General features: G+C 52.3%; 1 protein-coding gene across 2 annotated transcripts; it reads right to left on the reverse strand.

The window, feature by feature from the left end:
* Window positions 1–1040: 1040 nt before the first annotated feature.
* LOC121442316 (voltage-dependent L-type calcium channel subunit beta-1) lies at window positions 1041–23723 on the reverse strand. Of its 2 annotated transcripts, none has more exons than XM_041643809.1 (14): window positions 23427–23723; window positions 20761–20847; window positions 17660–17779; window positions 13531–13653; window positions 12892–13028; window positions 12615–12691; window positions 12097–12251; window positions 11093–11173; window positions 10592–10650; window positions 10326–10435; window positions 10060–10211; window positions 5340–5435; window positions 4766–4951; window positions 1041–3070 (listed from the first exon to the last, which is right to left on the reverse strand). In XM_041643809.1, the coding sequence occupies exons 1-14, from the start codon at window positions 23508–23510 to the stop codon at window positions 2609–2611; spliced, it is 1929 nt and encodes a 642-aa protein (XP_041499743.1). In that variant the 5' UTR covers window positions 23511–23723; the 3' UTR covers window positions 1041–2608. The 2 variants fall into 2 exon arrangements, with proteins under 2 accessions (XP_041499743.1, XP_041499742.1); XM_041643808.1 differs by lacking the exon at window positions 12097–12251 and adding an exon at window positions 11426–11445 and having other exon boundaries at window positions 1042–3070.
* Between the last annotated feature and the right edge of the window lie 3758 nt (window positions 23724–27481).

Consider the following 27481-nt stretch of genomic DNA (forward strand, 5'->3'; position numbering starts at 1 on the left):
ATCTGTACCCGCCATGTAGGAGGTCTTTAATAACTGCTGGGTCCATAGCTAAACACAGAAGTGAACAATTAGAAAGGTAATGAGAAGGTGGGGGAGAGGGGAGCGCAAGGTTCTCAGCAACTCTACTACAAATTCCCAAGGGACTCTGGCAGTGGCCTGCCCCGTTCCTGTCCCTGTGATCTGCTGGAACATCAGGGGTCTGCTGTCATTCTGCACACTTGAGCACTCTGGGCAGAAGCACTTAGGTGGAGGACCCAGACATTCAAGTCCTCTAGAGCCATCACCTCAGAGACTGGACCTGGCAGGGTGGGGAAGCTCGCAGGTGCTGTGTGAGGCAGGATATGGGTGACAGCCCACATCCTGCCAGCTGGCAATGGTGGAGGGGCCCGCCACCTGCTGTGTTCTCCTCACATGTCTCAGGGGGCTGGTCACTACCACCTCTTCATAGAAGCAGATAGCCTCAGCTCTGAAACTGGTTCTCAGGACCCACATGGTGGCACTTGTGTAACCCTGTGATCCCAGCATTCAGGAGGCTGAGACAGGAGAGTTACTATGAGTCCCCCCTCAACTACTTGAATTCCTGGTCAGTATGGGTTCCATAGCAAGCTCTGTCACAAAATAAATAAAATATTCTGGCATGGTGGCTTACACACACCTGTGATTCCAGCATTTGGGGAAGCTGAAGTAATTCCAGGCCAACTTGTCCAAGTGAACCTTGTCTACAGTGAGAGACCCTGTCTGAGGGGTGGAGGGTGCGGGGATACAAAACCCAAAAACTGATTGCTGAGGGCATGATGACACATGCCTTTAAACTTGGCACTCAAAAGCAAGGCAGACAAACCTGTTAGTTCCAGTAGGGAAAAAAAAAATCCTAGAGGAGCTGAAGGTCACCCCTTCCTGCGTGAGGTGGATTACTAGGGCACTGGAAGTCAAAGAAGAAAGGAAAAAAAGAAAAGAAAAAGCGCACGTGTCTTTAAGATGTGAACCAGGGGGTCTGGAGCCCACCCACTGAGCCACACACCAATTAGCATCACCCCCCCCCCACCTCTACGGGTAAGACGTAAGCTTGTGGCTGAACAAGGACCCTTGCAGACAATTCAGAACCAGCAAAAGGAATACTAGCTCTCTTCTGGCCCAATCCCGGGCACAGCTTTCTTGCTCCTCCTTCGCGTCCCCTCAGGTCCTCAGCTCCCACTACTGAGAGCCAGTGAGGCTGCAAGGCTGATTACTATGGTGGCAACAAAGAAACAGGCTCAGGAGGTGGCCACAAAGGACAGGACTGCGGTTTTATATGTGGCAAAATATCTCTCCTAGAGGAGTACAGACAAATAGACAGACAGACGGCACAGGACAAGACAGGGAGCGAAAGGTTGGGCAGTGGTATCTTCTAACCTGTAAGTGGAAGCTGCACCCCGCCCCCAGGTGGAGGGGTGGGACGACATTGGCACAGGTGGCGAGACAGGCGTGAGGTGCCCATCCCTGAGGTGGGCAGCTGGGCAGGGCCCAGTCCTCGTTGGCACAATCGGCTCTCTCTGGACCAGCTGTGATGCTGGGGCGGGGTGGGGCTGCTGGACTATAGGGATGCTGAGGCTAAGTGGTACCCCAAGGGAGAGGGGCTACCAGGACCTCTTAGGGAAAGTGGACACTGGGAAAGGACAGGACCACAAGAGGCAAATACAGAGAAGCAGCAGCAACCAAGGCCCCTAGGGAGACCCAAGGTTCTCAGGCAGCTCCTGGAAGATGGTCACCTCTTGGGCACCAACCCACAGAGCCTCTCCCCTGGGGCCTCAGGGTGAAGGAGCAGTTTTTTTGGTTTAGAATGAGGTGGACCAAAATATTCATGGTCGCCACACCCAGGTGGCACGGAGATGTGGGGCTCAGATGCAGAGGGCCCCTCTCTTCCGATGGCAGCAGGCAGGGGATGCTGTAGACAAAGCTCATTCCTGGGGGAGGCAAGGGCTGGGATATGGGGGTGGGAGGGCAGCATCTTGATTTGCTCATTCCTCAAGGTTCTAGGCCCTGGGCTCCTGCCATGACCATGGAGGGCAGAGTGCACGACTATCAGCTTCCACAGGTCCCTGCTCCCCAAGGCAAGCTCCACATGGGTTTCCAAACTGTGTCTCTCACCCACCAGAGGATGCTGCTAGGAAAGCAGGTTATGGGATGGACATGGTGGGGGACCCTGGGTCTGGAGTTTGGGGGAGATTTAGCGGCCTCTCTCTTCAGGAAAAGCACCCAACCTTTCCCAAATACCCCTATGTTGGTAAAAGAAGCCCCACCCCCACCCCTTGTAGGACCTTCACTTACAGCCCCGAGTAGAAAGAGTTAAGGAAGTGCACCTTTTCTCTGGGAGGGAGAGAGCCCCCTAAGATGGGGAAAGGGGGCACTTCGGAAAGTAGGTATTCCCCCATCCACCCACAGCAGTTAGGGAAGGACCTACAGCTGGAGGTTTAGGGCCTCCCAGGAGTTGGGATGATAACCACCAAAGGCATCTGAAAATGAGGGACACAGCGCCCCCTAGAGGCAAGATACATCTCGGGTGGTGCGCCCCTCTTCTCTCCCTTCCCCGGACTCAGAGCCTTTCCTCTCCCAACGCTGCCCCTGCCTCTCAGCGGATGTAGACGCCTTGTCCCCAACCCTCCAGCTCATTCTTATTGCGCCCCAGAACCGGCCCACCACCCTCCGCACAGTAGCGGGCCTTATTCCGGCCCCGGTTCCGGTTGTCGGTCATCTCCTCCTCATAGTCTTCCTCCTCTTCCCAGGAACCCTGCCGGGCTGGTGGTGTGCCTCCCCCTGCAGGGTCTCCGGGGCCTGGGCCCTCTGAGGGGTCCGTCTCCATGTCCACACACGAGTCTCCCGGCTCCGTGTAGGCAGAGTTTCGGCTGCCGGGGGTGTCAGCATCAAACGTGTCTTGGCGGGACAGTGCCCGCAGGGTGCCTGCCCGGCCAGGTGGGTGGTTGCTGGGGTAATGGCCCGGGGGCTGGCCCAGCTCCCCGGGGTACTCGTGCACGCTGGCGTGCTCCCCAGTGGCCCGGTCCAGCGGTTGGTCCCCGGAAGCAAGGTAGGGTCCCTGGTTAGCAGACAGACGGCACGCACCATGCAGAACAGGCAGGGATGAGAAAAACACAACAAAGCAAGGCAGGTTAGTGATGGTGCCAAGACACCAGCCTGGCTCCTGGAGGCGCTGGCTCTAGGGGAGGGGCACCCAGGACCAGGGCAGTTGGCTCTAGAGCTCAGCCTGGGGGCAGGCCACAGAACATTTGCTCAGACCATCTGCTCCTCTAGCAGCCCAAGGGCACCCAACTTCATCTGATCATGAACTCTCCTGGTAACCATGGTTAAGGAGCCCTGAATAATTAGTCACCTGTTCCTCAGAGCATGTTATTAATGCTTTCCTGGGTTAATCATCGTTAACAGCTCATTAGTATTGCCACTCATTAGCAGTTACTTGGGTTAGTCAATCCTCCAATTTTTTAAATACACTGAGATGTCAGCTCCAACGCACTGACCCCAGCTTCCTCTGCCCACACTAGACCTCAGTCACAGGCTTCCAGAACCCCACACTTCTGCCATTCCTCACATAAACGAGTCTCCAAGGTTGATGGGATTCCTCTCCTGCCCCCTACAGCGGACTCAGAGCAGCCTATTAAAAACAGCTAATGATTCCACGTCTCCACCCCCATCTCCCCATCCACAGCCCAATGCCCTGTCACCAGTGGTGACAGCTCCTGCCATCTCAAGCTGTGTGGCTAAGCAAATGATCCCCTCTCTGCAGCTACCGCTTCCTGGGTAGAGCGTGATGGGAAACAGACTGCAGCACCACGTTTCCAAACTGCTTCCTGGAGCTGCTCTATGGCAGAGTGGGGAGAGCAAAGTGCTTCTGAGGTCCCTGAGGCAGGGAAGGGAGGCCAGGCCCACCAGGCCCGCCAGGCCCCCAGCTCGCCAGGAGTAGATCCAGGATGGCTCAGCTTCACTGAACAAGTGGGCTCTGTTGCTGAAAATGCACTTGAGATGCAGCAGTTTGGAATGACTTCATGGTGTTCTGGCTCTAATCCAGACCATACATTTAATGGTGTGGGCAAGAGATGGGCTGTGGCTCCGTGGGAGGAGAGCCTTTCCTGGACTCTGTTCCCTGGGAGACGGGCGGAGGCCCAGCTTTGCACATAGATGCTGCAGGACTGAGGGTGCTGGGGAGGGGCAAGTTCTCTGGACTCTGTTAGATCTAAAGCGCTGGGAGCTGTAGTGCTAGCTTGTAATTCCAGCACCCAGGAGGCTGAAGCAGGAGGATTGCCTCAAGTCTGGAACACTGGGAAATTCAGGCCAGCTACTACCAGAATGAAACTGTTTTCAAAAACCACCACCAACAAAAAAGACAAGAATGTCGAGTCCAGTAAACAAGCCTATTGGTCTTCCTCAGATTTTCTTCCTAGTTCCTGGACTTATAAGGGTTCCCATTAGGTCTCAGATCCAACAGGCAGCAGATGCAGTCCTAAGGGACCAGTTCCAGGGAGGCAGCACCAGCCAGTCTCCAGTCCCACCAAAAATCACAGACACCAGAGGCTGCCGCTCACCATGTTCTTTACAAAATAAAACTCTTCCCTTCCTTCCCCATGTTCCCTGCTCTCCAGGGTGGGAGGGAAGACCGGAGAGACACCGGCTACATGGCGTGCTCCTGCGGCTGGGCCACCACGTCGCCTCCCTGCGGTGAGGCCTCCAGCCCGCCCCAGAAGCTGAGATTTCTCCTGAGCGAGGTGAGCACCTGTACCTGGAGGTTGGAGACGGGGGCAGGGCTGGCAGCCAGAGCTGCGGTAGCCATGGTGCGATTCAGCAGCGGATTGGGTGGCGTGCTGCTGGGCGGGTGTGTGGCCTTCCAGTAGGCTTCCAAGTACTCGGCCAGGTGCTCGCAGGCATCTTCCAATTGGTTCTCGTCCAGTATTATGTCAAACATTTCCTGTGGAGGTGGGGTTAGGGGCGGGGCTGGGATGAGCGGGGGCGTGTCCAAGGGTTGAAGGTGTGGCCTGGGTGCAGTGGGTGGAGTCAAGGGGTTGAAGGACAAGGTTAAAAGGCCTCTGGAGTGGCGCAAGGAAAGGACACTCAGTCCTACAAAGGATGGAACAGCAGATCTCAGCCCAAACTCCCTCGAATTCTAGGAATGAGGAAAACACGGCTTGGCTCCGTACTAAGGAGTGTTTGAGCCATTTGCCCACCAGCCAACCCTCTTTATCCAAGGACCAGTCTAAACCCAAAGACCTATCCCAGGAGCTGTCTTCCATGCAGGCTGAAGGAAAGAGGAGAACCCAAATGCACACCCCATCCCACCCCCCAGTCTGAGCACTCACGGGGGGACACTGGGCCAGCTTCTCCGAGGCTGCTATTTGGACATTGAGGTGTTTGGATTGAGACTTCCCTCGGGATTTGATGAGCCTTTGCAGTACCTGGTTGGGGAAAAGAAAGGGAGCTAGAAGGACACAGGCAATGAACCAAATCTAAAAGGCAGATTCTGGTTGGAGCCAGTGGGAAATTGGAGTCAGATCAGTGGAATGTTCCATGATTCTCTGCCCTGAGCACCTCTGCCAGAATGATCTCACAAGCTCTATGTCCACCACACAAGGCTCAGGCTCAAGGCTACAGGCAAGACACAGAAACACACACACACTCACTCTCTCATACACACACACACACTCACTCGCTCACACATACACATACATGCACACTCATATACACACTCACTTTCATACACACACACTCACATGCACACATACTCTCATACACACACCTTGCCCACAGGTGATACACACACACACACACCTGTCTACAGGTTATACACACACACACACTCACACACATGCACACTCATATACACACTCACATACACACATACTCTCATACACACACACACACCTTGTCTACAGGTTATACACACACACACACCCCTTGTCTACAGGTTATATACACACACACACACACACACACCTGTCTACAGGTTATACACACACACCTGTCTACAGGTTATACACACACACATTCACATGCACACATACTCTCATACACACACACACCTGTCTACAGGTTTCATTCTCACCCTCTAGTATGCCCCTCTTGTCATCCGTCAGGGAGGAACTCCTTGTTGGATATTAGCACTGTTCGGAGTTTCTTTTTGAGGTGAGGGCTTGCAGTGTCACCCAGGCTGACATCCAACAGGTCCTGGGTACCAGGGATTGGCTGCCCCTTGCCTAGTCTCCTGAGTAGCTGGCACATGCTACACTCTACCTGGTTGTTCCTGTGCTTCTTTACATGATCAATTTAGTCCTCCCAATACTAAATCCAGCCACGGAAAAACATCAGATTCAAACTGGGAAATGGTGCACAACATGGTTGGCCTATACTACTGCAAATGTCATTGTCATAAAAATCTAAAGAAAGCAGAAGAACTACTCCACATTAAAAACACGACCTACACCAGGCAGAGGTGGCGCTCGCCTTTAATCCCACCACGTGGGAGGCAGAGGCAGGCGGATCTCTGAGTCTGAGTTCAGCCTGGTCTACAGAGCAAGTTCCAGGACAGCCAGGGCTACACAGAAAAACCCTGTTTAGGAAAAAAAAATGTGACCCTGGTTGGCCTCCTGGTTACAGAAAATGGTATCATAGGACGGAGTATGGGGCAATTAAGAAAGGCATGATGCTGAAGCAAATAGAATAAAGGTATAAGATTTTTTTGTTAAGTGTGTGCTGAGACCTGAATCCAGGGTTCATACATACCAAACTTACAATCTATTAAAAATAAAATTGAAAGGCCAGGGTAGTGGCGAATGCCTTTAGTCCCAGCACTCAAGAGGCAGAGGCAGGGGGATCTCTGTAGTTCAGAGCCAACCTGATCTACATAGTGAGTTCCAGGCCAATCAGGGCTGCATAGTGTGAAACCCCATCTCAAACAAAACAAAAATAAAACAAAATAAAATTGGAGCTGGGCAGAATGGCACAGCCTATCATCCCAGTACTCTGGGATCAAATGCAAGAGGGTCTGGGGATTGCGGCCAGACATGGCTACATAATGAAAATGAGAATAAAGATTAATTGATTGAAATAAAATAGAATTAGACTAGAGGTATAGCCTGCTGGCACAGCTTGCTTTGCACTCACAAGACTCTGGGTTTGATTCCGAGCAGTGAAACAATGAAATGAAGGCAGGAGGTAGAATCAAGTCCAGGAGCAGGCTGGTAGCTCAGCTGGAGTGCTTGCCTCCCAAGTCTCAAGACCTGATTTCCAACCAACCAGCATAAAAGGTTGGGCATAGAGGTGTGGGCTTATAATTCTAGAGCTGGGGGCTGGAGACAAATGGATCCCCAGGGCCAGTCAACCTAGTCTACCAGACCATCTCAAAAAATGACACTGGAGGTTATCCTCTGGCCTACACACACATGCATGCACACACACACACACGTGCGTGCGCACACACACACATGCACACACGCACCAATACACACATGCACACACGCACCAATACACACATGCACACACGCACCAATACACACATGCACACACACACCAATACACACATGCACACACGCACCAATACACACATGCACACACGCACCAATACACACATGCACACACGCACCAATACACACATGCACACACGCACACACACAGCTGCACTTACACAAGAAGTTCAGTGTCATCCTTGGTACACAGTGAGTTCAAGGCTAGCCTGGGAAACAGGAGACACCATCTCAAAACAAACAAACACAACAGCTGGGTGGTGGCACATGCCTTTAATCCCAGCACTCGGGAGGCAGAGACAGGTGGATCTCTGTGAGTTCGAGGCCAGCCTGTTCTACAAGAGTTAGTTCCAGGATAGTCTCCAAAGCTACAGAGAAATCCTATTTCAAAAAGCCAAAAACACAATACAACGAAGCAAAAAGCCAGAGTATGGTGACGCATGCCAGCATATGCTTGAAATCCTAAGCTCTTGGGAAACAGAGAAACAGAGTCAAGCAGATCAGTGAACTGGAGGCCAGAACAGACTACATGAGATCCTGTTTCAAAACTGAAAACAAGACTAACAGAAAGAATATGGTACCTTGGTAGGCAGCAGGCTACCTTTCTTTCTGCAGAATCAATCCATTTACTAAGTTTTTACAATAATCACTGAAGCGTGACTAGGTAGAAGGTGGGGGAACTAGGGCACAGAGATGATGGAAGACTTGTCAGGAGAACACAGTGATGCCAAGTAGGAAGCCCAGGCACTTGGAGTCCACACCCACAACCCCAGTAGAGGAAATGGAATCTCTTTTACATTCTAGGCCACGGAATGTTTTGCATCCATCACCTCATTTGATCTTTCCAAACTCTCTGCCCTCAAGTATGTAAATCCCACCATGCCAGTTATTTCATCAGGGACAGGGGACTCAGAAAGGTCAACACAATGGCACAGGGTTTCTAGCTCCCAGGACACTGCAAAGGTGACAGTCACTACTGCAGCTGCCATCAGTAACTGAATTGTGCAATGGGCCTCAAAATCCCTGAGCTTCAGAGAGCCAGGTGTGGTGACCTACACCTAACCCAGCCCTGGAGAGGCTGAGGCAGGAGGATTGTAAAGTCAAGGCCAGCCTAGGCTACGTGTGACCCTGCCTCAAAATTAATTAATTAAGTTAAAAATTAAGAACAAGGTGGATGGTGGTGGTGCATGCCTTTAATCCCAGAAAGAGACAGGCGGTTCTAAGTTTGAGTTCAGCCTGGTCTACAGAGCAAGTTCCAGGACAGCCAGAGCTGCACAGAGAGACCCTGCCTCAAACAAAACAAAACAAAACAAAAACAAAAACAAAACAAAACCTTCACCTAAATTCCTCTTCCATGTTTCTCATGTCCCCACTAACATCTAGAAGAGGAAGTTCATGGAGCCATTGTGATGTCACATATATGAATCCCAATACCTGGTAATCAAGAGCAGAGGAGGCAAGTTCAAGCTACACAGGGAGACCCTGTCTTGAAAAACAAAAAGACTGGAGAGATGGCTCAGTGGTTAAGAGCAGTACTGCACCAGGTGGTGGCACACATGCCTTTGAGCCCAGTACCACGGAGGCAGGCAGATCTCTGTGAGTTCAAGGCCAGCCTGCTCTACAGAGCTGGTTATAGAACAGCCAGGGCTACTCAGAGTAACTGTCTTGAAAAATAGAAATAAAATAATTTTTAAAAGATTTATTTATTTATTTATTATGTATACAACATTCTGCCTCCATGTATGCCTGCAGGCCAAAAGAGGGCACCAGATCTCATTACAGATGGTTGTGAGCCAGATGTGGTTGCTGGGAATTGAACTCAGGACCTCTGGAAGAGCAGCCAGTGCTCTTAACCACTGAGCCATCTCTCTAGCCCTAAAATAAAAATTTTTAAATTTTTAAAAAGGATGATGCATTGCACTTGCAGAGGACGCAGGTTTCATTGATTCCTGGCATCCAGGTGGGACAAGTCACAGCCACCTGAGACTCCAGTTCCAGAGAGAAGCCTACGCCATGGGCCGCCAGGGCATCTGTACTCACGTGCACACAACCACATACAGATACATGATTAAAAAGAAAAAAAATTAAAGGAGAAAGGAAAGAAGGAGAAAGCTCACAGAGGACAACGTGATGAAAATGAAACCAGCCTCCCTGTCAATATCCTCTGTATCAAAGTTCATATAACCACAGTTACAGCAGAACAGGCCTGACATAACCTTCCCATGACCACATAACTGGGTGGCACTGGAACAAACTACACCACATTCTTTCATTTTTAGATCCAATGATGGATCAAAAGAGTGGAGATGAGACTGGCCTGTGTAACCCTAATAAAATTTATAATACCAAATATACAGAAGGTACAAACACTTTCCATCCATATTAGATTGTGTAGTCCCAACAGCCACATGAATGTCACAGAGACGGGAACTAAGGCTGGGGGTGGGGTGGGGTTGGAGATGGTCAGCCTATCAGAATCAGCAGAGTAAACCACGCAGCCCCACTCCGGAACATTCCTTGTAGACCGTGTCTACCATTAGAACCAGTCTCCTGCACCCACCTTGGGAGATGTGATCTTGATGTAAACAATGATGGGGGCTAGCGAAGTTTTAGAGAGCTGGGCTGGGTGGTTGATGGTGTCCGCGTCCAGGGCAACCAGCTGCAAGGTCCGGGCCAGCTCGAAGATCCTCTCAATCTCACTCTGTACCTCAGCTGGCGCGTGGAGTCAGGGGAGAGACTTGTAAGGCATCCCCAGGAGGCAGGGGGGAGGGGAAGACATCCCACCCACCCTGTCAGGCCGGGAGGGGGAGAGTAGGGGCAGCTCACCCAGACTGGAGCGTGTATTGGAGCGCTCTATGATAATGTGTTTGCTGGGGTTGTTGAGGACTGAGCGCTTGGCCAGGGAGATGTCAGCCGTTACCCGAGTGATGGAAATCCTGAAGGACCAGGCAGGGAGGAGGTCAGGGGTTGGGTGGGCAAGAACACACATACTGTCCACGCACAGGTTGCGGGCCTGATGCTACCCTTGTCTCTAAGTGCCTCCAGGCACCATGTTCATCCCTACGTGGATGGTGGGAATCTCAGGGTCTCACCTGCCATCAAACCGATGCTTCAGGAAGTCAAACAATGCCTTTTGCATCATGTCTGTTACCTGTCATTGTGGGGGTGGGGTGGGGATTGGAGGGGAAGAGAGAAGTCAGGCTCTGAAACCCCAGAGAGGGCATTCACCCTTTCTACCTTCTTTCAAAATTCTTGAGATGTAGGGGCCTTTTTAAGAGAGGTGGGATACTCCCCTGGGGCCTCCAATGCACCCCGAGCCCCACTGGTCTAATACATGGCATCTCTAAGAAGGCTCTTAAGAGCTTCCCTTGGGAGACTGGGCCCTCCTGAGTGGCCTTCCCTAGGGTCAGCCCCCTCTGAGGGTTTTCTCTGACGGGATATGGGCTTTGGGGACACGGGATCTCTGGAGATCTTTCTATGCACTCTGGAGGTCTGGGCCCATCTGAAGGAAGGGAACATGGGATCTCTGGAGATCTTTCTATGCACTCTGGAGGTCTGGGCCCATCTGGTGCACAGTCTTTTAGAGCTCCTACCTCATAGCCCTTGAGCGACGGTCCCACCAGGATGATGGGCCTCATGGAAGGCACCACGTCATAGGGGGGCACATGCTCTGTCTAGAAGGGAAGCAGGGAAGGGAAATCCCAGAGTAGAGATGGCATCAGCCCCTCTCCCTAAGTCTCCAGGCTCCCACATGCAGCTTTTCCTCCCTTTGACCCCAAAACCCAGATGCAGGTGTCATGGGATGGGGAGGAATGGCTGGGAAGGACCAGGAGGGAAGGTAAAGGGAGAAAGATGTGGGGATGGGTGTTAGAAGGTCCCCCAGCTCATCCCGGGGTGGGACAGACACAGAAAGCTGTTATACTCACCGACTTCTGCTTCTGTTTGGCTGGGTCCAGAGATTGCCAGGAGGGGGAAGGGAAGGAGAGAGGGGAAGGCACCAGGCAGGGGTAGAAGGCCAGGACGGAGCCAGGACAGGAAGAGGGAGCAAGAGAGTGGGTAGACGAGGAAAAATAACAGGCATGCGTGTTAGTGACAGACAGAGCCAGAGAGGGGATGGGACCCCGGGGCCAAGGGGAGCCAAAGATGGCCTTGGAGGCTGGAGGCAGGACTGACAACCATCCCGTGGAATGGGGAATAGTGGCTCATGCCTCCTGCCCCCTTTAGCCTAGCTCTGGGAAGAGCTAGAAAAGATGGAAGCCCCTAACTCAAAGCCCACCCTCTGCTTCGTTTGCTATCTTCCCGGATATTTCAAGGTTCCTCTGAGGACTTGCTCTGCATCCATAGACCACCTCATACATCCACTCATAGAGCAGAAAAGGGGCTAATGAAGACCATCCCGTCCTTTGCAATCCTAGGAGTGGGGTTTAATAAAGAGAGGGATGGTCCCATCCTGCCCTGCCCCACCCTCTTTACACCCAGCTAGGCAGAAAGCCTTGACGCCCGAAGTAAAGACTGGACCACATCTGGGCCATTCCAGCCCCCTTCTTTGCCAAGAGTTGGGTCCTGACTCCCCTCACAAGAAATCAGGCAGAATTACCTTCTTAAAGAAGGGGATGCGCTTGCCGTGGGGTGGCGGCGTGGTGACACTGCTCACGCTAGTCTTGGCGGAACCACTCTGCTCCCCTAGCTCTGCCTCCTCATCCTCTAACTCTAGGGGGTCTAGCTCAAAGGCTAAGTTAGTCATTTCGTTACCTGGACCAGTCGGGAAGGAGGTGGAGGGAGGAGTAAGATGAGCATGAAGATACAGTGCAGGACACAAGGATGGGATGGGGGAGAAAGAAAGAAGAGGTGAATGGAATGGGGCTAGGAGAATGAATGGGGGGGATGGAGGGCGGGGGGGAGGCAGAGAAATGGAGCTACCACAGAGAGGGGACAGGAGAGACACAACAGGCTCAGCTTGTAGGATATCCTATCCTTGACGGAGAGGTACCATTGTATGTGTATGGGGGACTCAGAATTGGGGTACCTCCTATTGCTGGGAGGAGGGGCCACCCCTGTGGAGAGACCACCCCACCCAGGAAAAACTCCCTCCCCTGGGTTGTCGGCAGCTCTTACCACTGGCAGGGGGCGTGGGGCGGCGGGTGCCAGTCACCACGTCTCCCAGACTGGAACTGGAATTGTCACCTGACTTGCTGTGTGGGCAGGGAAGCAAAGGAGCTGGTGAGTACGGGTGGGCGTGGGGCTGCAGGACTTTAGTTCTGACGCGGGGCGCATGCCTGGTACTTCTCCAACCCTCCTCTCCCATAAGGCTACGGCAGGCAGCTCCGTGCCCTGCGGACTCCTCTCTGCTGGCCTCTCCCAAGATAGTAATGCCCCACCCCCAGGCAGACACCTGGAGCTGAGGCGGTTCTGGCGCAGGGTCTGTTCCTGTAGTAGGCGAAGGCTGTCCAGTTTGACAGGGCTGGGGATGAAGCCAACCTCACAGCCTTCCTTCACCAGCCGTCCAATCCACCAGTCATTATTGTATTTCTGTGAACAAGAGACCAAGAGGGAGACTAGGTGGGAAGCTCAGCCACCTTCCAGAGGGACCTCCAGGTGGCCAGCTCTGCCAGTAGATGGTTCCCTCAAACCACCCTCACCCTTGACTTCAGCCTCTGATGAAAGTCTCCCAAGTTCCAAGACAATGCCAAGACCAGGGCCCTCCCCGAGCATGGACCACCGTCTGCTAGAGGAGGGAAGAACACTTCCCCATACCGCGGGAGAGTGCAGCAGCAATGAAAGCAGACACCTACACTGTCACTCCAGCTCAGGACCCAACAAACCACTCAACATCTTTGTGACCTAGGCATTGCCATCCATTAACCAATGAAAACTCAGGGGCTCAGCGAGGCAAGGGGATTTGCCTAAAGTTGCACAGCAGACTCAGCCCAGCTCGGCTCTGTTCAGCAGCTTTTCCCCACTAGACTTCCAAACACCCCTGGCATCCCTAGCCCATCCCCACCTCCCTCCAGGTGCCGAGTGTTTGGCCCACCTCCTTGATGTGCAGGAAGTCCTTGGGCTCAAAGGTGATGGCCACTCCCTGCACAGGCACCTCATCCCCCGGAGACGGATTGTAGCCAACATTTGTCCGGACAGCAAAAGCCACTGGTTTGGTCTAGAAAGAGACACATGAGGTGGACGAAAGCAGGCTGTAGCCAAGCCGTGCCTTGCTTGACTGGGATAGTGACTGTGGCTGTTTGCTTGTAAATTATTCATTAAAATGTATGCTGAATGGATGCTGTGGTTTTCTGTAACTTTTTCAATAAAAGGTGGGGGGGGGGACACTGCAGAGATGGCTCATCGGGTAATGATGTTTATTGTACAGCTTAGCAATCTGAGTTTGATCCCCAGAACATAAGTAGGGGTGGAGGAGAGAACAGACTTTACAAATGTGTTCTGCCCTCCACACGTGTGCTGCAGCGTGCACATCCACACACATACAGCATCATGTCCAAATACAAACAAGAGCACACACACTAGCTGAGTAAAAAGAAAAGAAAGAAAAAGTGGGATTCAGGGTTGGAGAGATGCTCAGCAGGTAGCGGTACCTGCCACCAAGTTTGACAGACACCTGAGTTCGATTCCCCAGGACTAATGTGGTGGGTGGAAGGAGAGACCCAACTCCAGCAAGTTGTCTCCTGATCTCCACGTGCAGCACGGGTATAAGGTAATAAGGTATAAGGTAAATTTTAACATCTTTAAAAATGGAATCTAACACTGTTGCGGTGGAGGGGGCCTTGAGGAAATAACAGAACCCCACAGCTGCCACTCCCGTGGCCAGCAGGACCCCACAGCTGCCACTCGCCATGGCCAGGCAGAGCGCAAGCAGTCTCACTGGTCACCTCAATTCTTCACAAAACCCTATGCTCTTGTGGAGAATTGTTAGTATCTCTACTTTGTTTATTTATTTTGAGATGCCAGGGCTCACGGCTGTAATCAAGCACTCAGGAGGCTGAAGCAGGAGGATGCCTCTGAATTTAGATCAGTCTCTTCAGGACAGCCTAGATTACAGGAAAAGACTACACCTCAAAAACAAGTATTCCATAAAACTTAGAACTATTTTTAAAGATGTTTGCTGTTATTATTTTGTTTTGCAGGACTGGGATCAAACCAAGGCTTTGTCCACAAGGCAAGTGCCCGACTGCTGAGCCTATTACACCCTCACCACTATCTGTGTTTATTTCTAGTTTTTGTTTTACTTGTTTATTTGTTTGTTTGTTTTTCAAAACAGGGTTTCTGTGTATAGCTTTGGGGCCTGTCCTGGAACTTTCTCTGTAGACTAGGGTGACTTTGAACTCACAGAGATCCACCTGCCTCTGCCTGGGATTAAAGGTGTGTGCCATCACCACCAGGCTTGGCTTACTTTTGATTTAGTTTAGTTTTTCTAAATTTGTGTGTGTGAGAGAGAGAGAGACAGAGAGGGAGAGAAACAGGGAAAGATGTTTGTGAGCATGAGTGTGCACATGTCATAGCACCTATGTGGTCAGGAATCAATTCTCTCCTTTCACTGTGGGTCCCAGGAATTGGTCAGGCTTGACCACCAAAGCATTTTACTGGCTGAGCAATCTGAGCAGTGCCCCACCCCATTTTTTCTCTCTTTCTTTTTCTTTTTTTTTTCTTTCCTTTCTCTTTCTAGACAAGGTCTCACGTAGTCTAGGCTAGCCCGGGATGATCTTGAACTTCTTCATGGGGCCTCTACCTCCCAAGTGCTGGGATTACAGGCCCGGGCCACCATATCTGCTCTTATTGATCTGGGGATTGGACCTCACATATAATAGGCGAGCACTGTACCAACTAAGCTACAGCCCCAGTCCAGACTGTCATTCATTCTTCTGGAGCTTTGGCCTTCCGACCAAATCCATTTTAACCAGCCTGTGATGTTCATAATATTTCTCAGCTCAGTGGTGATCAGAGATTTCAAACACACTGATAGAAGAACCACCATCACCACCACAGACACAGATGACAGCAGACAGCCCAAGGAGAACGAGGCCTTTAGGAGCTGGAGAGATGGCTCGGCAATGAAAATGATCTGGGTTGTTTCCCAGCACCTACACCAGGTGGCTCACAGTCAACTGTAACTCCAGCTCCAAGGGTCTGCTGCCTTCATCTGGCCTTTGTGAGCATCTGGACTTGCTTGGGATACAGACATATGCATAAGTAAAAATAAATAATTTTTTTGGGGAGGGAGCAGTTTAAGATAGGGTTTCTCTGTTATAGTTTTGGAGCCTGTCCTGGAACTTGCTTTGTAGATCAAATTGGCCTCAAACTCAGAGATCCACCTGCCTCTGCCTCCTGAGTGCTAGGATTAAAGGTGTGCGCCACCACTGCCCGGCTAAAAACAAATAAGTAAATCTTAAAGCTTGATGTGGTGGTGTACTTGGGCAACAGAGACAGAGGGTTCTCTATGAGTTTGAGGCCAGCCTGATCTATATAGTTAGTTTCAGGTCAGCCAAAGCTATATAATAAGATTCTGGTTCAAAACAAATAAATAAAGCAATCTTTTAAAAGAACCTAGAATTTGATATTTAACATTGTTGGTGCTTCCAAGAGCATCAGATACAATGTTTTGTTCACATTATGGTGTCATGGAAAGGTGGCAAAAAGTCATCATCATGGCTGTGAGAGGGCTCAGTGGGTAAGTTACCCTGTGTGTGTGTGGGGGGGGTATATCAGAGACCGGCCCTGAAACTTCCCAGCACTCATGTAAAGGCCAGAAACGTCAGTTCACATCTGGAACCCCAGCACTGTGGTTTCAGGAGCAGAGCAAGTGAATCCCAAGAAGGTTCACTGGCTAGTCTAGTCAAAATGGCAAGCTTCAGGTTCATTGAGGAACAACTGAGAAAGCTATGTGACATTGCCTCTGGCCTCTGCTCCAGCACACATGGGGGAGTGCACCTGTACATACCAGTGTACACACATGCACACACTACAAACACATGTACACCCACACACAGGGCTACCATCAGCCATGTGTGGTGGCTCAGTCTACAATTCCTCCTCTTGGGAGGCTGAGGAAGAAGGGCTGCTATAAATTCTGGGACATCCTGGGCTACGGAACAAGACCCTGTTTCAAACATTAAAGAAGAGCGAGAGCCAGTGAGATGGCTCAGCACGCAAAGGAGCCTGCCACCAAGCCACCTGAACTGGGTTCATTGGTAGAAGCAGATAACTGCCCCCAAGTTGTCCTTTGACTTCCACACGTTCAGTACGGCATGGTTGGATGCCCCCACAAAAAAAATGGTGATTTTAAAACTGCAAAAACCTGCCGGGCGGTGGTGGCGCACGTCTTTAATCCCAGCACTCGGGAGGCAGAGGCAGGCGGATCTCTGTGAGTTCGAGGCCAGCCTGGTCTACAAGAGCTAGTTCCAGGACAGGAACCAAAAGCTACGGAGAAACCCTGTCTCGAAAAATCAAAAAAAAAAAAAAAAAACCTGCAAAAACCCTCCTGAAAAAAGGGCTGGGGATATATCTCAGCGGTAGAGAACTCACCTGGAATGAATAAGGCCTTAGGTTCAATCTCGTGTGTGTGTATAGGTATGAGTGTGTGGATATGTGTGTAGGTAGGTACAAATGTATAGGTGTGTGTGGAGGTAGGTACAAGTGTGCAGATGTGTGTAGGTATGAGTGTGTTGGCAGGGGAATCAGGATTAGGTGTATTCTGAAGCCTGAAACAGAAACACCAGAAGTTCAAGGCAGGTATGGACCATCTAGGGAGACCCGCCTTCCAGAACAAACAACAGCCAGGGCTGGAATTCCAACCCAGTATGTTTGATGCTAGAAAATAGGTTTGTTTTCTAGTGTTGAGGATTGAACCTAGGACCTTGCACGAGCTAAGCAAGCACTCTACCATTGAGCTACATTCCTAGCCCTGACAGAAAGAGTTCCCTCACTCATCAAGCTGTGTGGAATAGCAGCAGACACGCTGAATGCTGTCTGGGGAGAGGGCTATCACAGTCCATACTTTCTTCACAGGGAAAAGACACCGTGAGGTCTGAGAAAGACCTCTGCAAGTAACTGGTCCAAAACTTGACACTGGGTCTGCCCAGGCTCTCTTGGGATGGGGGTAGGGGAGGGGTGAGGACAATGCCCACAAGCTCCCTTCTCTTCATCCATCTCACCTTGGCTTTCTCAAGCTGGGCTAAAGCTTGGCGCTCTGCCTCCTTCCTTAAGGCTTCCCGGTCCTCCTCCAGAGATACATCAGAGTCTGATGGGCGGCTCGTGTAGGACTCTGCTGAGCCCTGAAAGCAGAAGGGGCCGGCTCAGGGCAGGCTCGGGGCAGGCTCAGGGCAGGCTCAGGGCAGGCTCAGGGCAGGCTCAGGGCAGGCTCGGGGCAGGCTCAGGGCAGGCTCGGGGCAGGCTCAGGGCCGGCTCTGGCTCAGGGCAGACGTGGAGCTGCTGCCCATCTTAAAGCCCCGAAGCCCCATCTGTCCAGCACAATGCCACAAGGCCTAGAAAGAGGGATTGTTAGGGAGAGGGGTCCAGGGATCAAGGTTTGCAGGCCTTTGGAATGAGTGTGACCCCAGGAAAGGTGACAAGAGCAAGCTAGGGGGTTAAGGCAGGTCTAATGACAGCTGTTTGGGGCTTGGGAGGGGGTGGGAACCTGATAGGGCACAGCCCAAGGGAGGAGTGCCAGGAGATGAATCTAGCTCCTGGCTCCTCCTTCCTAGCTCTGCCCCCTGAATGGCTGAGTGAGAAAGCACAGCAGAAGCTCAATGCCACCCTTCCCAGGGACTGTAGTCACCTTCTTAGACCCGAATCCTCACTGTTGCCTGTGGGTGGCCTGTTGGAATGACAGGGCCACCAAAAATATTGCTTAAGGATCAGGGGAGCAAGACACATACTTCCCCTACTCCTCCAGCTGGGAATTTCTGAATAGAGCCACTCAGAGACAACCCCAGGCTCTCCTATGATTTTCAGGGCAGTACAGACAGGAGATGCAAGTGAAGGGCATAACATGGAATAGCCTTCGCCCCTAGAATGCCAGGGTAAAGTCAGGCTGAGAAAACTGGGTGTGCCAGGAAGCCAGCTTGGACCACAGTCACCACCCCAGAGTGCAAAGGACTCTAGTAGAGACACGTCTATATGTACGAGACACATGGAACCTGTACAGATGACATGGCACTGGTCATGAATGTGCAGACACGTGTGAGTATATTTGGGAATATAAAAAGTGTGCTTGAAAAGATGTACTCCATAGTATGTACCGGGTGTGGACAATCGAGTCACCAAGGGAAACCCTGAGGTCTATGTCCCCAACAGTGGGAGATAAAGGATGGCAGAGAACAGGTTGCGGGATTTGTTGTGACTTCTAGGGTGGTGGCAAGTCTGGGAGGGAATATGGGGAAGACTGGGATTACAGGGACATGAGGGATCTGAGGGCAGGAAAGAGTCACCCAGCCGGGACTGTCCATTGGTTTGGCATGGAGAGAAGAGGCCAAGACCTACCTTTCCCCAAGCACCCCTGGCCATCAGTTGGTACTGGCATTACCTTTCTAGGGAAAAATCTGAGAATGGGGATTCACTGGAACAGAGTTGGGTGACGGATTTGGAAAGAGACACAAAGCCTGGGGAAGGGAGAAGCAAAAGAACCTCCATTCTCCCGTTACACAGTCACCCAAAACAAGAATACAGATGGCCAGATAGACAGGGGAACAAGCAGAAGTTGACAAGCAGAGAGGCACCCACTGACCCCAATAAACTTGCATATGCACGCACACACACACACACACACAAACACGCACACACATACACACAACCAGAAATGGGAGATAGGAAAGTCAGGAAGCAAGAAGATGGGCTAGAGAAAGGCCCTCCACAGCAATTTGAGGGTTTGTTCCCCCGCCCACCACCTGCCCCATCCCCAGCTCACCACTACCAGGGTCCGGCTGGGCACCTCCATCCCGGCGCCCTCAGTGCCCGGCCCTGCTGGCCTAGGGGTGGCCCACACAGCCCGTTCCCCCAGGAGCTCAGGTTACAAGTAGAGTTGCTACATGTGCAAACTGCTAGGGTATATTTAGCTCAGAGATGTGGCAAGGTCTGCCCCCCACTCCTGCCACCTACCGGGGGTAGGATTTGGGGAGCTAAGAGGAGGAAGAACAGAAGAACGGGAGGCTGTGGGGGTCTGACGCCCTTGGCTGGCAATGGGAAACCGAAGGCTCTTCCTGCCTTGAGTAACAATAAAAACACATCATCGTTCTGTCTAGACCTGGCCTTGGCCGCGTTCGGGAGCAGGGGGCGGAAGGAAGGATTACAGAAGGACTTCTGTCTGTCTGTGTGCTTCAGACACACTCAGGCCACCTCCCTTCAGTCTCTGGAGCTAGGCCTGGGCTCACATGTGCAAATCCTAGAGATAGAAGAATCCAAAAGAAAGTACTCGCTCCAGTCAGAGGTGATTCTGCCTACTACCACCTTCTCTAGCTCTCACAGGGGCCCTAGTGGGGCTCACCTCAGGGGGTCCTCCTATCTGGTGTCCTCTGCCCTCTCATGTTCTGCCTAACACACTGCTTTCCTTGTCTGATCCCAAGACCCTCTTGCCTTTTTTGGGTACCAGGCTTTGTTGAGATGTTCAGTAGTCATAGCAACCACATGCCTCCTCACTGCCTCTCCCCAGTCTAAGATGGCCTGGGGTTGAGGGAAGGGAGGAAAGTGGCAGTTTTCCCAGCTCAGTATGAGGGCCCAGGGAGCTACTGTCAGCACCCACTTCAGCTAGGGCTGCAGACGAGAGCTCTCTAGAGTGAAACACCTCTTCTCCCATACTTTGCTCTCTCTCTGAATATTAAGGAGTCATATTTGGAAGTGGGGAGCACGTGTTTCTGACCCACACATAACCGGGGCTCAGCGGCTCAGCTTATTGCCAAGCACCTGCCTCAGCCCCACCCTGTCACAGATTCTGGGGGAGGACGTGGAAGCAGACAGCCGGCAGGGGGAGTGGGTGACAGCCCGAAGCAAGCCAGGAGGAGGCAGGCCAGGCTGTCCCTGAATGAGATGACGCAGGCAGGCAGGCAGGCAGGCAGCAGGGGCTGGTAGCTGGTGCTGGAGGAGGGGCTGGCGGGGGCGGGGGCTGAGGCAGTGGGTGCAGCTGACAGCACATCCAGGAGAGGTCACGGGGTGTCAGAGTGTTGTGGTGGTTCCGGGCAGGTGACAAACGGTGCCTGGAGAAAGTCACAGGCCAGCCTGTACCAACCAGCTGCATCTCCCTCCCAAGCCACCATCCCGTTACCTGGCGGACGAAGCTGTTGGATGTTGTATCCGAGGATGTACTCCCATCTGATCTTTTGAACCGCCCTTTCCTCTTGCTGTATTTGCCCTGGAGAGGTGGGGAAGAAACAAGAGGGAAATCAGAAAGACCTTTTCCAGTTCATCTCCTCCCAGGGCTGGTGCTACAGCTAACCCCAGCACTCTCTGCTCTGTTCCACCCCTCTCCCAGCTTCTCCTTCTAGAGATGGCCAGCCTGAAAGGAAAGAGGGTCTTCCTTCGCACTGACAGCGCACAGACAACAGCCACCATGAGGAATCTTGCAAGAGCACCCAGGATGCACACACAGGGATCCCCAAATCGAGCCGAAGGCTGGGAAGCAGAGGGCCTGCAGAAAGGCAGGTTCGTTAGGCAGCAAAGGTAATTAGATGCTGGCCAGGCTGCACCAGCCTGGGAGGGGGGGAGGGAGAGGCTGCCTGCAGTGCTGGGGGGCGGAGGAAGAGAGGGGGATATCTTCTCCCCTGCGTTTGGAGCTGAGGCAGCAGAGTATGCTGTGCCCCCCCCCCCCCCCCGGAGAGAGAGAGGAGGGAAAGCAACCCCTGGGCTTGGCTTTTCCCTTGAGCCCACCTTGTGAGCTTTCTGTTTCCAGAGTAGGAAGGGTAAAGCACTCACTCAGCTCTCAAGAACCCAAAGCCTCATTTCTGGGGAAGGAAAAGAGGGAGGAGGCACACAACCGTGTCTGGAAAGTAAACATCCAACCTGTGGCCTGGCACCTTGGGAGTAGCATCTTCCCACTCTCCCCGCAGCTTACCAGGCCCTTCTCTCAGCCGCTGTCCTCATAATCAGGGCTTACATTCCTCCCAAGGTAGAATCCACCCTATCCCACCCATGCCCCTCTGCAGGGTGCTAACCCTGCTCCATCAATCTAAAGGCCCCTTTGGCCCCACCCCAAGCAGAAACTAGGACATGATCCTGCCAGTCCCAGGTAAATGGCTAATCAGTTGATCTTGCTGGACTCTTAACTGGGGTGGGGGTTCAGCCTCATCTCTCAGATGCCAAAGGTACAGGCCAAGGCTTCAATTTCTCTGTTTCCTACAAGAGAGATGCTTCTTTGCTCTCTCTCGTTCTCCCCGCCACCTCTTTTACACACACACACACACACACACACACACACAAACACACACACACTTGGCCTTAGCCCAGTACAGAATGGGCAGAAAGCCCAAGAGCCCCTGCCCCCAGCCTCTATCCCAGACTTCCTTTGACCAAAGAACCTAGAGGAGCCTCAACCACACTACAGGCTCTGGCTCCTGAGACCTACGAACAAGGAGGCTGGATAGCCAGGCATAGTAATCACCACACTTCCAAAGTAGAGGTAGGAGGATCAGGAGTTCAAGGCCAGCCTGAACTACATAAGACCCTAATACACACACACACACACACACACACACACACACACACACAATGTATACACAAATAACAAGAATCTTCCATGATCCTCTTTCCTTCTTCTTTCAGATTGGACATACAGCTAAACTAGCTGGAGGCTCCCTACAAACCTAAGAGGACCCTGCCCAGAACCTCAGACTCTTCACATCACTACCCGGACCAAGCTGAGCAAAGGGAGTGGCCTCCAGAGGGACAGGGGACAGCTGAAAGGAAGGCATCAGTCAGCTGCCTCCCAGGCTCCAAGGGGCCTGGGGTGAGGAGGGAGGTATTTTTAGGCCTGGCCTGACCCCCCCCCACACACACACACCCCATACACACCCATAACCACATCATGGAGCTCACAGTTGCTCCAGGCTGGCCACAGCAATACAAGAGTTAATGCTATCCTTGGAGAAGGACGAGGCCGAGAGAAATCCCCTGGCATGGCCACCACATACCCTGCTGGTATTCTTTGGGAGTTTCTATACCCAGGAATGCCCCTACCTGAGGGTAATGCAAGGGTACAGGAAAAGTGAGAATGCGAGCAGGCAGAGCCCCTCCCCCAGGTAAAACAGCTTCCTCCCCTCCAAAGACAGTGAGCTGGCACCCATCCAACTTTCCAAACTTTGGAGGCTCCCACCCCTTAGGGTGGGGGGAGGGGTAAGTCAATGTGGGTGTTGGGGGGGGGGGGAAACATCCAAGAGAGGGATGGAGACCAGGTGACTAGGGGAGGGCCTCCCAGGGCTGATCCCTTCCCCACCTTCGAAAGCCAGCGGCTGAGCCTTCGAAGGCCTGTTGGCAACGCCCTCTGACCATCGTCTCTGCCGTCTCCCAGTCCTACCCCCACCCCACCCACACCCGCTAGCACCCCCAAACGTGCTCTGCGTCGCCCCCGTCGCCTGATTCGCTCTTCAGCCTCCCTCCAACTCCTCTTCTCAAGGCCTGGATTTCCCCCGCCCCCCATCAGCAACCCCGCTGTCAGCCCGCTGGAGCCTGAATCCCAGCAGCAGGGACCTGAACGCGGGGGAGACCGGGAGGCAAGGCTGACAGGCATCCCGCCCACCCTCTCTCCTCTCCGCAGGACCGCAGCCCAGCTCGGACCAATAGTCCATCGATCATTAAACCTTGAGAATAGGGGGTCGCGCAGACACCCCTCTTTCACCCACGCCGGGCATATAACCCTTTCCTTCCCGGGGCTTCCTGAGCCAACCCCAAGCTCCGCAGGAGCGGTTCCTTTCCCTTGAGCCCGACACCTCCCCTCACCTGTGGGCTAGGGTCGAAGACCTCCATGGGGATCTCCTGGGAGGGTGGGTAAGGGCCCCGGGACATGCCGCCCTTCTGGACCATGGAGAGGATCCTCCCGTCCGGCCGCCCGCCCGGCCCAGCCGGACGCTCTCAGCGCATGGGAGAGGCCGTCCAAGCCGAAAGCAGCGCGGCGTCGCGCAGCCAGCACCGGGTGCAGTCGCCCAGCAGGACCTGGAGCTGCACGCTCGCCGCTTTGCCGCCCTCCCGGCTCGCGCTCTCGTCTCTGCGGCCGTCGCCGCCGCCTCCGCCCCTGAAGGCTCAGCATCCCCCCCCCCCCCCCGCCTCCCCGCCCCTCCCTCGCTCCCGCCCAGCGCCGCGGCCCCGCCCCTGGAGCCCCTCCGCGGGTTGCGCGCAGACAATGGCGGAGCGGCGGAGTCCAGTTGGCCTCCCGATCCCAGAGGGGCTTGACCGCTGTCCTTCGATTAGCCTAGGATGAGGGCAGTCTGCAGGGGACCAAGGGGAAACAGGCCTTGAGGCTGAGGTGGAGGTGGGGGGCGTTTACCAGTGAGTGCCAAGCGCTGAAGCGCAGGTTGGCAGGGCTGGCACTACCTCCCTTTCTGTCCCAAACTATTGTCCCAACGGGTCTCCCTGACCATTCCTGCTTGGGCCACCGGAACTTCCCGGTCCCTGTAATCTTGGGACCTGGCTTTAACTCCTTTCTTTCCAGTGTGGGGCCCAGGCCGCCTTGAAACCAATAGCGTAGACCTCCCTCTCCAGCCTGGCTTTAGGGCTGTTGGCTGAGGATGGCATAACTGTCCAAAGGTACACGCCAATAGGGACTGTAGGAATGCTGTCCAGGGACCCAGGAGTGCGTCTGTCTCATCAGTTACTAAGGTTCCCCCAGGCCCTTTCAAAAGCCCAGCGGTCAGGCTAGGCAAAATCCCTGTTGCTTAGAACAGAAAGAAACAGGAGCAAGTGTGAAGTTGAGAGAAGGAGAAAGACTGTTCAAGATCAGAAGCCATGAATGTTGACCTAGGATTGTCCTTCTTTTATCCTTGACTGGGGAACAAATGTCCCAGGCCTGTGGGGAGGAGTAGGATCCTAGCAACTCAGTGCTAACTAGGCTCTGGTTGTGGGGTGTAGCATGTCTTTAATCCCAGCACTGGGGAGACAAAGGCAGAATTTCTGTGAGTTTGAGGTCAGCCTGGGCTGCATAGCGAGCTCCAGGACAGCAGGGACTACACAGACAGACCCATCTCAAACAAGCCAGTCTCTTTGCTTCAGTTTCCTTTCCTATCAAAGGTGTTGCTGGTTATGGTGCCTTTGTCTACTGGAGTTATTGGCAAGGTGAGAGAACTAGGAAAAGCCTGGAAGCTGGGTGTGATGTGTGCAGCAGTCATTCCAGCACTCAGTATGGGGCAGGATGATCAGGGCTGGAGGCTAGCCTCAACCACCTACTCAGCTACATAGAAAGACCTGGTTACAAAATATCAATGAATAAACAAAAACGCCCCGGCAGTTAAAAAAGATGCTGAGGTTCTGGAGGTGCTTTGAGGAGCAGTGCAGGGTCCTTGGTGGCAGGAGGACCATTTCCTCCCTTCCCCACCCTGTTCTGTGCTCCGCAGACAGTAGAGAGGCCAAATAAAGCCTTGTCGAGGTCAAGTGCTCCTAAAATAAAGCCAGCTTTCTGTGTTCCCCATTACTGGGGACCAGGGTGACATGGATTCCTCCTCACTCTGGATTCTGACAGGTGAATTCTCACGCTCTGGTCACATCATCTTGTGATAAGGATTGAGCAGTAGTGAGAGACTTTGTGTCTTTCCATGAACATCCCCAACTCTGGCAGCGTTCCCGCCAGCACACCAAGGACAACAGAGCCTGGCATGGAGGGAAGCAGGGAAGCATGCGCTTCTCAGCGAGGCATGATGGCGGAGGCCCTCAACCCCAGTACTCAAGAGGCAGAGGCAGGCGGATCTGAGTTCGAGGCTAGACTGGTCTACATAGGAAGTTCAGGCCAGGTAAGGGCTACAGACCCTGTCTCAAACAGCAACAGCAGAAGAGGAGGAAGAGGAAGACATGTGTTCTTGATCTGTTTCTTAAGTTGTAAAGTGAAGCGAATTGTTTCTTTGTCTTTTTGATTGATTGTTTTGAGACATGGCTCATTATGAAGCCGTGTCTGGCCTGGAACTCCCTCTGTAGACCAAGCTGGCCTTGAACTCTCAGATCTGCCTTGCATCTACCTCCCACATGCTGTGATTGAAGGCGTTCATCACCACCAAAATGAAGATTTTTAAAAAGTTGCATTCTTGTGAGGCAGTACATAAATGTTTCCCCACACCCTCTCCCTTTCCTTTTAAACTCTCAGTTCATTTAACTGCCTAGAAAATTCAGATGAAAATGATAGGAACAGCTGAGCAATGGTGATGCACATTTTTAATCCCAGAATTTAGGAGGTAGAGGCAGGTGGATTTCTGTGAGTCTGAGGCTAGCCTGGTCTACAGAGCTAGCTCTAGCACAGCTAGGACTGTTACAAAGAGAAACTCTTGTCTCAAAAAAACAAAACAAAACAAACAAACAAAAACAAAAACCAAGGAGAAAAAAAAGAGACTTTTTTTTTTCCTTCGCGATAGGGTATCTCTGTAACAGTCCTAGTTGTCCTGGAACTAGCTCTTGTAGACCAGGCTGACCTCAAACTCACAGGGATTTGCCTTTCTCTGCCTCCCTAGTGCTGGGATTAAAAGTGTGCGCCACCACTGCCCAGCTCCTGATCTCGGACTTTTTTAAAAGGAGGGTTACTAGGCTGGAGGGATGGCTCAGTGGTTAAGAGGATTACTTGCTCTTCCAAAGGTCCTGAATTCAATTCCCAGCAACCACATGGTGGCTCACAACCATCTGTAATGAGGTTTGGTGCCCTCTTCTGACTGACCTTCAGGCATATACATAGACAGAACATTGTATACATATTTTTTTTTTTAAAAAAAAAAAAAGGAGGGGTTACTTTTGTGTATGAGTTTGCATGCATGCATGCCAGCATGGCTGATTATCTATGGGTGCATGAGGCGGTAGAAGACAGCAACAGATCCCAAGGAACTGGAGTAGCAGGCAGCTGTGAGCCACCAGATACGGGTCCTGGAAAAGCAACTATAGTTGTCTGGGGGAGCAGCAAGTACTCAATCCTCTACCATCTCAGCGCTTTTTTTTTTTTTTTTTTTTAAAGACAGGGTCTCATTCTGCAGCCCAGACTGCCTGGAATCCTTCACCTTGGCTATCTCGCTACCTCGATCTCATCTCCCAACTGCTAGAATTAAGGGAGTCAGCTTCTCTGCTCCAGACCGCCATGTTTTAACTCTTGATCCCCCCCCCCCCCAGAACATTCTCCTTGGATGTCTCAGGGGTATTCAAAGCCGTTGGGTTTTTGTTGTTGTTTAGACAATTCATTTACTCAGTCAACGTAGTTCTTCTATGTGCTTGCTACAGTGAGCCAAAAATTGGTTTCGCTTGCTTGTGCTAATGCCTTCCTTGTAAAAGTAGATGCATATGATTTTCACAAGTGGATGACAGAAATTAGGATTCGGTTCAGTCTACAATGGAGGAGGTATCCGGGGATTAGGGATTTGCAGTGGTACCGAGGTAAAGTTTTTGGTGATTTAGCCTGCATACCGGTTCTTCCTCTAAGAGAGTGAACGCGAGGTTACCTTTTCTCGCTTTCTGCTTTCATTATCCTCTAACGCTTCGTTCGCTAATTTTCTCCCAGCTAGAATAACAGCCTTCACTGATGACAGGGCCTCTGCGAAGACTACGCCATTCGGGCTAAACCCTCCTCACTCCGCCTGCGCGACTTAGTGCGACTTCCGGCCACCCAAGTACCCACGTGATCAAATACCCTCACTGCGCATGTCTGCCGAGAGGTTGGACTGAACCATTATGCCAGACGAAAGGGGTACACCGTCTGTGTTTTAAAGCTTAAAACCGATTCTAGACCTTAAGCATCTATGATGACAATTTTTTAGGAAGGATTTAAATGTGTATAAGAAGGAATAAGATGAGACAGCGGAGTGGAAATACAGATGAGC

This window comes from Microtus oregoni, unplaced genomic scaffold, assembly GCF_018167655.1.
Source record: "Microtus oregoni isolate MIOR12 unplaced genomic scaffold, Mior012 000091F_ref0000469, whole genome shotgun sequence".
NCBI classification, from domain to species: Eukaryota; Metazoa; Chordata; class Mammalia; order Rodentia; family Cricetidae; genus Microtus; species Microtus oregoni.